Consider the following 11797-nt stretch of genomic DNA (forward strand, 5'->3'; position numbering starts at 1 on the left):
TGTTCTTTGACCAATTTTTGGACACCCTGCCTATACCTTCCTTCCACCTTCATGAGCCACCCCTACCCCAACCACACAGCTTCAGCTTCCTATCCCTGCAGCACTCTTGCATACCTCAGGATCTCAGTCACATTGTGGGAGTCTGTCTTGGTGCAAATGAAGGCAAGGCGCCCATACTGCCCATCCAGGAACAGCTGCCTGCGGAGACTCTCATCCAGCATGTCCCTGGCTGTCTTATCATCGACTGCTCGCGTAACATTGGCCACGATCCACACAGCGTCGCAGTTCTTCAGGTACTGAGGACAAGAAGGGAACAGCAGGGTTATAGCCGGACACTGCCTCTGACCCAGAACCCTGCGCCTGGCCTCTGACCCTGAACCAAAATATCTGCAGTCCACTTCCTGACACAACACCTTAATCAAACCCAAGACCATTCTCTCTCCTACCTGGAACCATGCCCCCCACAGCCCCAACCCAAGAACAATCTCCCCCATTCCCCCTAAGCCAAGACCATTCCCCCCACCCCCCTGACCTGGGACAATCCCTCCCCCCACCCAAAGACCATTCACTCCCTCGACCCAGGACCATACCACCAACCCCTCGACCCAAGACTATTCTCCCTCCAAGCCCCCCCACTGACCCTAGACCACTTCCCCCACCTCCTCCGACCCAGGACCATCCCACCCACTCAAGACCATTCCCCCCCACCTCCTGACCAAAGGCCATGCCCCCTCCCCGCAAACCCGACCCAAGACCATGCCCCCATCTCCTGATCCAAGACCCCCATAATGCTAACCCCTGAGCCATGACCATGAGAAAATTCACAGTTCAGATCAACAATAAAAGGTCAGCAAATGTGTCTGTCTCTCTCTTTCTCCCCACAGATGTGGGCTAACTGTCTGGTCATTTCTAACATGGCAAAGCGGTGGCATAGTGGCAGTGTCACTGGGCTAGTAATCCAGAGTCCCAATCCAAGAGATAAGGGTTCAAACCCTACCACACAGCAGATGGTGAAATTTGAACTAGAATTGAAAGCTAGTATACTGGTGACCATGTAATGATTGCTGTAAAACCTACCTTACTCACTAAAGATCTTTGGGGCATCTGTCATCCTGTGTCTGGCCGACATGTGGTTGATCCTTTAATGCCCTCAGCAACAGACCTAGCAAGCTGTCAGTTCAAGGGAAATTAGGGGCAGGTAACAGATTCTGGCTTTGCCAGCAATGCCCACATCCCATAAACAAGTTTAAAAATACATCACCGCCATCTTATCCACTTTGTCATAAGCACAGGTAAAGAGCTGGCAATGTAGGCTGGACCGCTAGTCCAGAGGCTCAGTGTAAAGCTCAAATTTCACTATAGCTACGGGGAAATTTAAATTCAGTTAGGTGAATAAACTCGAAGGCTGAGGGGTGACCATAAAGAGGTCCATAAAATCGTGGGGGTCATGGACAGGGTGAATAGCCAAGGTCTTTTCCCCAGGGTAGGCGAGTTCAAAAACTAGAGGGCGTAGGTTGAAAGGTGAGAGGAGAAAGATTAAAACGGACCTAAAAGGGCTACTTTTTCCACACAGAGGGTGGTGTGTGTATGGAATGAGCTGCCGAAGGACGTGGTGGAGGCTGGTACAATTACAACATTTAAAAGGCATCTGGATGGGTACCTGAATAGGAAGGGTTTAAGAGGGATATGGGCCAAATGCTGGCAAATGGGACTAGATTTTTTTTTCTTTATTCATTAACAGTATGAGGGCGTCGCTGGTTAGGCAGCATTTATTGCCCATCCCTAATCGAAACTGAAGGCAATTTCGAGTCAACCACATTGCTGTGGGTCTGGAGTCACATATAGGCCAGACCAGGTAAGGACGGCAGTTTCCTTCCCTAAAGGAGATTAGTGAACCAGGTGGATTTTTCTGACAATTGACAATGGATTCACGGTCATCATTAGATTCTTAATTCCAGATATTTTATTGAATTCAAATTCCACCATCTGCCATGACAGGATTCGAACCAATGTCCCCAGAATCCTATCTGGGTCTCTGGATTAACAGTCCAGTGATAATACCACTAGGCCATCACCTGCCCCCATTAATTTAGGATATCTGGTCAGCATGGACGAGTTGGACCAAAAGATCTGCTTCTGTGCTGTATGACACTATGACTCTTCATTCTGTCCACAAGAAAGACCCGCAGCTTCCAGTTGCTGCCACTTCAACACACAACCGTGTTCCTTGGCCAACATCTCAGGCTTGCTGCAGCACTCCAGTGAAGCTCAGTGTAAGTCATTTTCCACTTGGGAACCCTGCAGCCTTCTGAAAGGAATCTCGAGTTCAACACTTTTAGGGTTGAGCACATTTCCCCAGGCTTTCCCCTATCTCCACACACCAGGCCTTGTCATTACACACGCTGCTACCACACACAACCCATTGTCAGCCACTAATTGTCCCCATTAGCAGCTATTCATTCCTCACACTGACCTTCAACCACTCCCTTGTCTGTCCAAATGTTCTCTCTCTCTTTGGGCTCTCTCTAGACCCTCCCCAACCCCACCTTCTGTATAAAAACCATCCTTCTCCTAGCCACCATCAATTCTCAAAAATAGTCACCGGACCCGAAACGTTAACTCTGCTTTCTCTCCACAGATGCTGCCAGACTTGCTGAGATTTTCCAGCAACTTCAGTTTTTGTTTCAGATTTCCAGCATCACAGTTCTTTCAATTCTTTTCTCATAAAGCCCGGGCAGGTTTGCAGCTCTGATGAAGAGTCGTCTAGACTCAAAATGTTAGCTTGCTCTCTCGCCATGTATTCAACCTGACCCACCGTGATCTCCAGCAGTTGTTGTTTCTGGTCTGATCAATACCTGACACCAGACAAAGTGATTGGCTCTTAACTCTGCCCTTGCAAATGACCTAGCATACCACTTTCAAGGACAGAAATGGTAAATAACTGACTCAGCCAGGAACACCCACATCCGTGAAAAAATAAAAACTAAGTTGGAAGCTACAGAGATAGAACTAGCTGCACTAGGGCAAGATTAAAGGTTGCGATTACTGTAGCTTTCTTCCCAATAACACACCTTCAAGATTTGAATTCAAACTCAACAACCAAATAATCAATTTACTGTCAGACAGTACTCATTCAGAGCCATGTTCTTAAAAACCCTTGCACCCACCAGGCTGGGCTGGAGGGAATACACAAGGGGTTTAAAATCTTAGCCGTGGCTCTCGTGAACTGGGTGAGCTCCTAGACGAGGTGTGACCTGTAGGATGGTGGATTGTGGTCCACATGGTGAAGATAAGCATTGCAGGAGCAGCAGGTAGTGAAAACAACAAATGGTATGTTGGCCTTCACAGTGACAGTGTTTGAGTACAGGAGCAGGGATGTCTTGCTGCAATTGTACAGGGCCTTGGTGAGGCCACCCCTAGAGTACTGTGTGCAGTACTGTGTCCCGACAACACTCAAGAAGCTTGACTCCATCCAGGACAAAGCAGCCCGCTTGATTGGCACTACATCCACAAACATCCACTCCCTCCACCACCAACGCTCAGTAGCAGCAGTGTGTACTATCTACAAGATGCACTGCAGAAATTCACCAAAGATCTCAGACAGCACCTTCCAAACCCACGACCACTTCCATCCAGAAGGACAAGGGCAGCAGCTACATGGGAACACCACCCCCTGCAAGTTCCCCTCCAAATCACTCACCATCCTGACCTGGAAATATATCACTGTTCCTTCACTGTGGCTGCAAAATCCTGGAATTCCCTCCCTAATTGCATTGTGGATCAACCCACAGCAGGTGGACTGCAGTGGTTCAAAAAGGCAGCTTACCAACACCTTCTCAAGGACAACTAGGGATGGGCAAGAAATGCTGGGCCCAGCCAGCAGCTCCCACATCCCACAAATGAATTAAAAAAAAGTTCTAGTCTCCTTACCACAGGAAAGATGTTCTGGTGATGGACAGAGTGCAACAAAGGGTTACCAGACTGATTCCTGGGATGGCAGGACTGACGTATGAAGACAGACTAGATTGGGTAGGGCTCTATTCACTGGAGTTTAGAAAAATGAGCAGAGATCTCATAGAAACGTGTAAAATTCTGACATGACCAGAATAAGTAAACACAGGAAGGATGCTCCCGGTGGGCAGAGAATCCAGAACCAGGGGTTACAGTCTAAGGATAGGAATTGGACTGAGATGAGGAGAAATTTCTTCACCCAGAGAGTGGTGAGCCTGTGGAATTCTCCGCGACAAACAGCAACTGAGGCCAAAACATTGAATGTTTTCCAGGTAGATATAGTTCTTAGGCCTGAAGGGATCAAAGGATATGGAGAGAAAGTGGCAGTAGAGGACTGAGGTGGATGGTCAGCCATGATCGGACTGAATGGTGGCGCAGGCTTGAGGGACTGAATGGTCTACACTGTGTGTTCTACTTTTCTCAGTTTCTACATGCTCTTGCTACCTGACCCACCCACCCGGTTCTAGTCAACATCAGGAAGCTGTGCCCAGTCACTCACCTCCTTGGCGATGGCGTTCCTTGCGGCGTTGGAATCTCTGATGCCCGGAAGGTCCACCAGGACAGCACCAGTCTGCAGCACGCTAGACCGTGGCACACAGATCCTCACCTGCTTCACAATCGGCCAAAACTCGCCCCCTCGGCAGGCCCAGCTATCGTCGGCACGGGAATCTATGAAACGCTGCACACTGCGGAGGAAGTCCCTCGCCTGGAGATCGGACAGGAAAGAGGGGATTTATTATCAGGGACTTCAGTTAACATGGAGAAACCAGGCTTGTGCTCCTCAAAGCAGAGAAGGTTGTGGGAGATGTAATAAAGAAGTTCAAAATCATCAAGTGTCTTGAAAGCATAAATGAGGAGAAACTCTCCCCAGGGACAGGACAGTCAGTAACCAGAGGTACACCAGTTTAAAATAATGGGCAAAATAAACAGCAGGGGAGATGAGATGAAATGACCTAGATTGGCAGGAGTTGCCTTATGACATTCTTCAACACGCACCCCTCCCCGTGTAAAGTATACTAAAGGACAGAACTTTAGATAACAAGGTGTAGAGCTGGAAGAACACAGCAGGCCAAGCAGCATCAGAGGAGCAGGAAGGCTGACCTTTCAGGCCTAGACCCTTCTTTAGATAGGCCACTTTTGGAATATTGTGTACAGCTCTAGTTGCCACACTACCAGAAGGGTGTGGAAGGTTTGGACAGGGTACAGAAATATCTTACCAGGATAGTGATAACAAGGTGCAGAGTTGGATGAACACAGCAGGCCAGGCAGCATCAGAAGAGCAGGAAACCTTTCTGAAGAAGGGTCCAGACCCGAAACGTCAGCTTTCCTGCTCCTCTGATGCTGCTTGGCCTGCTGTGTTCATCCAGCTCTACACCTTGTTATCTCAGGCTCCAGCATCGGCAGTTCCTACTATCTCTTACCAGGATAGTGACTGGTTTATAGGGTACTAGCTATGAGGAGGCTTGCCAAATTTACTTTGTTTTCACTTGAACTTAAAAGAAGTGGGGGGGCGGAGGGACCTTATAGAAGTTTACAAAATTATGGACGGCATGGATAGCTGGAGTCTTTTTCTTAGGGTAGAAATGTCAACTACTATAGGACCTAGGTCTAAAGTAAAAGAGGGTAAGTTTAAAGGAGATGTAAGAGGCAGTCTTTCTTTTTAAAAATAGAGGGTGGTTGCTGCCAGAGGTGGTGGTGGAGACAGATACAACATAACGTTTAAGAGGCTTCCTGGAAGATACATGAATAGGCAAGGAAATAGAGGGCTACAGATCGCATAAAGGCAAAAAGTTTTTGAGTTTAGAAAGCATCATGTGTTAGCGCAGTCTTGGTGGGCCAAAGGGGCCTGTTCACGTGCTGTACTGTTCTTTGTTCTTCATGTCTGTGCAGTCAGGGGTAGAACAACAACAACAAACCAGCCTTCACTAACCCTCCTCTCAGAGATAATCTTTTTCCTCCCCAGATGAGACGTGACATCCTGGATCTGCTTCAGCTCGTTATACGGGAGGATTTTGCCGTAAACGGCTCTCACACGACCATATGCCACACTGGCCTCAGAGTTAGGGTCTGGTCGCCGTTTCTTGAGCCGCCCATTTTTGTCGGTCATGTCGCGCAGCAGCAAGAGGAGCTCATTATCCCATTCCTGAAGACAAAATAGACCGGGATATCAACATACAATTAATACAAAGGCCTGCATTTCTATAGCATATTGCTAAGGTGCTTCATAATGAATACTGCTTGGAGGACCTAAGTTTTGAATGATTGTAGGAAAAGGAATGTATTTCTATTATTACAGAAATACATGGAATTGTTTCTTCAAAAGAGGCCATGGAAAGGTCACCGTGCACATTGGATGTATTTCTTAAACGAGGCTTCCAAGGAATCGCATACTGGTAATAACTGCTTGCATTGCTACAGACCCTGCTGAGGCTGTTTTGAACAGTGACTGGGTTGGAGAGGTTCTTGTTTTAAGTGGCTCAGATGGAAGAAAGCCAACTAAGAACAAGCTGTTCAGCTGATCTCTCCCAATTCTGAAAAGAAAATCCTGCTGTAAATTTCAGGGTGAAACCTGTTTATTGTTTAGACAGGAGTGACTGAAGGAGCAACTCAAGATTGTATTTCTTGAGTAAGCTGCACCTGCAAGTTTCACAGACAGTCATGCTTAGGATCAAAGAATTATAGAATCATAGAATATAGAAGAGGGCCTTCATCCCATTTAGTCTGCACCTAGCCCACAGCACTGAATGTTATGATATTTTAAATACTCATCCAAGTACTTCTTAAGAAGTTGTTGAGGTTACCTGCCTAACCTACCCTCCCCAGCAGTGCCCAGATCCCCACCACCTCTGGGAGTAATTTTCTTTTCTTCAAATCCCCTCCAAACCCTCTGCTTTTAGCACTAAAATTATGTACTCTTGTTACTGACCCTTCAACTAAAGGAACAGCAGCTTCCTATTCACCCTGTCCATGCCCCTCAATCTAATACACCTCTATCAGGTCTCCTATCAGCCTTCTCTGCTCCAAAGAATACAACCCCAGCTTATCCAGGCTCTCTTCATCGCTGAAATTATCTATTCCAGGCAGCATCCTGGTGAATCTCCTCTGCACCCCCTTCAGTGCAATCACATCCTTCCTATAGTGCGGAGACAGAACTGCACACATTATTCTAGCTGTGGCCTAATGAAAGTCCTGTGCTGCTCCAACATAACCTCCCTGCTCTTATAATCTATGCCAAAACTTGTTTAATGATTTGCATGATTGGAAACTTGACCAAATAAGTCAGAACATCAGGGCAACAGGCTCCGGAACATCCTTATGCCAAAGTCTTTTTTACCCTTTTCACAGAGCCAATCTCTGCAGAGAAATTATTGCTTTCTCTTTTCTTGAGATGAACGTGACTGTATGTGGGTTAGCACGTGAATTAGTTTGGGGAATCTTCACGGGACAAGCATTAATACTTCGATATTACTGACTACGTACATTAATCAATTAATGTATGTTCTGAATAAACCAATAGTCATGTTTATTAAGAAACCTGATCAATAGATCTTGCTGCTTCAAGTCTGATCTAGATAAGGTATTTAATTGGTCATCTTGAAAAGGTATTTTCATTTTAGATCAAGGCCCATGGAGCAGTGGGACTAGAACAGTATATATCTCCAGTCCTAGTCATAACAAGCATCTTCGCTGTCCTGTTGATAAGTTGACTCCAACTGTCCTGTGACATACATTGATGTAACAAGATCTGTTCTCTGCAAGTAAGTGGGGTATCTCAAACTTTGGGCCTTGGGGTTACCCAAGTGTTTGGGGATCCGGTCGTCCCCCATTGATTACTCTATGACAAAACATTGGTTAGTCACCTGCAATCTTTTTTCCTGTTGCATAAATTGTTGTGATTGTTTGAAATTTGGCTCATAAAGGGACTTGGGGACACGTGCAGGCAATACAGAAAGGTAACACACAGGTGCAGCAGGTAATCAGGAAAGCCAATGGAAAGTTGGCCCTTATTTCAATAACAAAAGGGTCTCAAAGCAACTGTACAAGGTGCTGGTGAGACCACATCTGGAGTACAGGTTTGGTCCCCTCATTTAAGGAAAGATGTTATTTCATTGGACGCTGTTGAGACAGGGATCATTAGGATGATCCCTGGTATGGAGAGATTGTCTTATGGGCAAAGGCTAAACAGGTTGGAACTCTACTCGCTGGAGTTTAGAAGAATGAGAAGTGATCTCATTGAAACATATCGGATTCTTAAGGGGCTTGACAGGGTCAATGCTGAGAGGATCTTTCTCCTCATGGGAGAGTCTACGATCAGAGTACATATAATCTCAGAATAAAGGGGCACCAATTTAAGACTGAGATGAGGAGGAATTTATTCTCTCAGGGTCTTTGGCACTCCTTACCACAGAGAGCTGTGGGGCAGAGTCCTTGTGTGTATTTAAGGCTGAGATACATGGATTCTTGATCAGTCAGGGAATCAAGGGTTATGGGAAAATGGAAGGAAAATGGAGCTGGGGGCTGGAGGATCAGCCACCACCCTATTGAATGGCAGAGCAGGTTTGAACAGCAGAACAGCCTCTTCCTGCTCCTACTTCTTATGGTCTCATGGCCTTCTGGATTCTTGCATTTGTCCTGATGAGTATAAAGATGAAAAGCTTCAGCAACATGTCTCTCTTTACAGCAAGACACAAGGCTAGAATTTACAGATCAATAGGGAAAGAATAGAGGAGTGGGAATAATGGGAAGTGTCTTTTGAAGTGGGGAAATTACCTCCTCCTGCACTGCGTCACTCAATAGCCTTAAAGTTGGACCCAATTCGTTCACAGAGTGAGGTCAGAAAGCTGTTCACTTAAAACCTGGTGAAAAATCACATCAACTCTTTACTCCTACCCCTAAATGCTGAGGCTGGGGTTTGATTAGAAATTTAATAATACTGGAGCTCATTAGGCAGCCATTCACCAATCACCACCAATTTCCCCCCTTTTAAAAGCTACTCAATTCATCTCACTCTACTGCTCCTTCCTCAAAGCCCAAACCCCTCCCCTTCCAATATTTATCTAATTACTCCTTCTGAAAGTTACTACAGAATCTGTTTCCACCTTTCTTTCAGAAGTCACATGACACTAGGTTCTAGTCCAACAGGTTTAATTGAAATCACAAGCGTTTGGAGCGCTGCTCCTTCGTCACCTGTTCAAATAAACCTGTTGGACTATAACCTGGTGTTGCGTGACTTCCGGCTTTGTCCACCCCAGTCCAACACCGGCACCTCCACACATTTCTTTCAGGCAGAACTTCCCAGGTCCCCAGAATAGTTCCAGGAATGAGAAACCTGAGTGATCAGGACAGATTGAAGACGTTGGGACTGAACCCCGAAGGCCGAGAAGAGAAACAAACAACAAACAGAAATGGCTGGAGAAACTCTGCAGGTCTGGCAGTTTCCAGGAAGAGAGAAACAGGGTTAATATTTGGAGCCCAGTGACCCTTCTTCAGAGCAGATCTGAAGACCTGCTGAGTTTCTCCAACAATTTTGTTGTTTGTGTTTGTCCCTTCCTGCAGCCACCTGCTCTCTAAAGGAGAGCAACATAAAAAGAGAAGGAGCAAACAGATTTACAGTGACGTGCAAAGGCAGCAAGGCTGATACGAGAAAGCACTTTTACACACAGCAATTAGTTCGGGTATGGCATACACTGCCTGTAAATGTGGTGGATGGATTCGAGAGAGGACTGGATGATGATCTGGATAGAAATAGTGTGGGGAACAGGGCAGGAGATTGGTGCTCAGTAAAGACCTCAGCTGACCTAAGGAGCCAAATCGCCTCCCGTGCCTGAACAATTTGGTGATTCTGTGGGAAAACTAACTCCACTCACCTCCTCAGAGAAGAACTCCACTTCAGCGCAGTAATTGTCATTCTTGGCGTTGTGAGAGACCTCAACAGCTACAGCCGTGCAGGCCCTCATGGCAGAGGTGGGTAGGACAGCTTCCTCATCCAGCAGGGCGTTCAGTAGGCTGCTCTTCCCTGAGCCTGTGTCTCCAATCACCGCAATGTGGGTGAGAGGGGGGGCTGTCTGTCTCTGCAGCTCCTCAATCTGCTTCCTGGAGACCAATAAAGAAGGGGAAAGAGACGGAGTAGTCAGGACGGTTTGACAGCTAATAAAGGAAGGAGCCAATTTATACCATGCCTTTCATGGCACTGGAACACATCTCTTGTCGGTGAAGATGAGATATGCTCTTTGCTCCAATGAACAAAACACAGTGCTCCCCCAGCACTGACCCTCCAATAGCGCTGCGCTACCCCGGCACTGACCCTCCGACAGTGTGGCACTGCCTCGGCACTGACCCTCCGACAGTGCCCGCTCCCTCAGCGCTGACCCTCCGACAGTGCGGCGCTCCCTCAGCGCTGACCCTCCGACAGTGCGAGGCTTGCTCAGGATTGACTATCTGATCAGGAATCTGGACACAATGATCGACAGCTGATCAGTGAGGAACTGTTAATGGGGCGAGTCACAGCCACAGGAGGTTGAGTTCTAGTATGGGGCCTGGAGCTGCTGAATAAAACATTGCAATGCAGTGAACGAGGGAGTGCTGCACTGTTGCTGGTGTCTTGTGCTAAATTAGACATTAAAACAGTTGGGGATAGAAGATCCTGGTTCAAGAGGTGGGGGACTTCTCTCAACAATCTTTATCAAACTTATTGCTCGATCATAATCAATCATTCTCATTGCTGGGTGTGGAATCTTGATGCATTTCTAGACTTCACAACAATTTTAAAATAAAAAAAGGATTACTAAGTCTGAGATAACAAGGTGTAGAGCTGGATGAACACAGCAGGCCAAGCAGCATCAGAGGACCAAGAAGGCTGACGTTTTGGGCCGAGACCCTTCTTCAGAAATGGGGGAGGGGAAGGGGGTTCTGAAATAAATAGGGAGAGAGGGGGAGGCGGATGGAAGATGGATAGAGGAGAAGATAGGTGGAGAGGAGACAGACCGGTCAAAGAGGCGGGGATGGAGCCAGTAAAAGGTGAGGGTAGGTGGGGAGTTAGGAAGGGGATAGGTCAGTCCAGGGAGGACGGACAGGTCAAGGGGGTGGGATGAGGTTAGTAGGTAGGAGATGGGGGTGCGGCTTGAGGTGGGAGGAGGGGATAGGTGGGAGGAAGTACAGGTCAGGGAGGCGGGGATGGGCTGGGCTGGTTTTGGGATGCGGTAGGGGGAGGGGAGATTTTGAAGCTTGTGAAATCCACATTGATACCATTGGGCTGCAGGGTTCCCAAGCAGAATATGAGGTGCTGTTCCTGCAACCTTCAGGTGGCATCGTTGTGGCACTGAAGGAGGCCCAGGATGGACATGTCGTCTGAGGAATGGGAGGGGGAGTTGAAATGGTTCGCGACTGGGAGGTGCAGTTGTTTAGTGCGAACCGAGCGTAGGTGTTCTGCAAAGCGGTCCCCAAGCCTCCGGTTGGTTTCCCCGATGTAGAGGAGGCCACAACGGATACAGCGGATGCAGTATACCACATTGGCAGATGTGCAGGAGCAGACAAGGGAGTTACGGAGAGAGTGGTCCCTCCGTGACTCCCTTGTCCGCTCCACACTCCCCTCCAGCCCCACCTCACCTGGCACTTTTCCCTGCAACCGCAGGAAGTGCTACACCTGCCCCTACACCTCCCCCGTCACCCCCATCCCAGGCCCCAAGAAGACTTTCCACATCAAGCAGATGTTCACCTGCACATCTGCCAATGTGGTATACTGCATCCGCTGTACCCGTTGTGGCCTCCTCTACATCGGGGAAACCAA

At 47.6% G+C, this 11797-nt stretch overlaps 1 protein-coding gene across 4 annotated transcripts in view; it reads right to left on the reverse strand.

Moving 5' to 3' along the window:
• Positions 1 to 11797, reverse strand: part of LOC109924381 — a 236088-nt gene that overhangs the window by 191489 nt on the left and 32802 nt on the right. For all 4 annotated transcript variants that reach the window (XM_048612860.1, XM_048612846.1, XM_048612858.1 and 1 more), the window contains exons 9-12: positions 9879 to 10104; positions 5942 to 6154; positions 4511 to 4717; positions 115 to 296 (exon numbers count right to left, since the gene is read on the reverse strand). In XM_048612860.1, the coding sequence (XP_048468817.1) occupies positions 115 to 296; positions 4511 to 4717; positions 5942 to 6154; positions 9879 to 10104 (828 nt within the window). The remainder of the gene's footprint in view (positions 1 to 114; positions 297 to 4510; positions 4718 to 5941; positions 6155 to 9878; positions 10105 to 11797) is intronic.

The sequence above is a fragment of the Rhincodon typus genome, chromosome 2, assembly GCF_021869965.1.
Source record: "Rhincodon typus isolate 14 chromosome 2, sRhiTyp1.1, whole genome shotgun sequence".
NCBI classification, from domain to species: Eukaryota; Metazoa; Chordata; class Chondrichthyes; order Orectolobiformes; family Rhincodontidae; genus Rhincodon; species Rhincodon typus.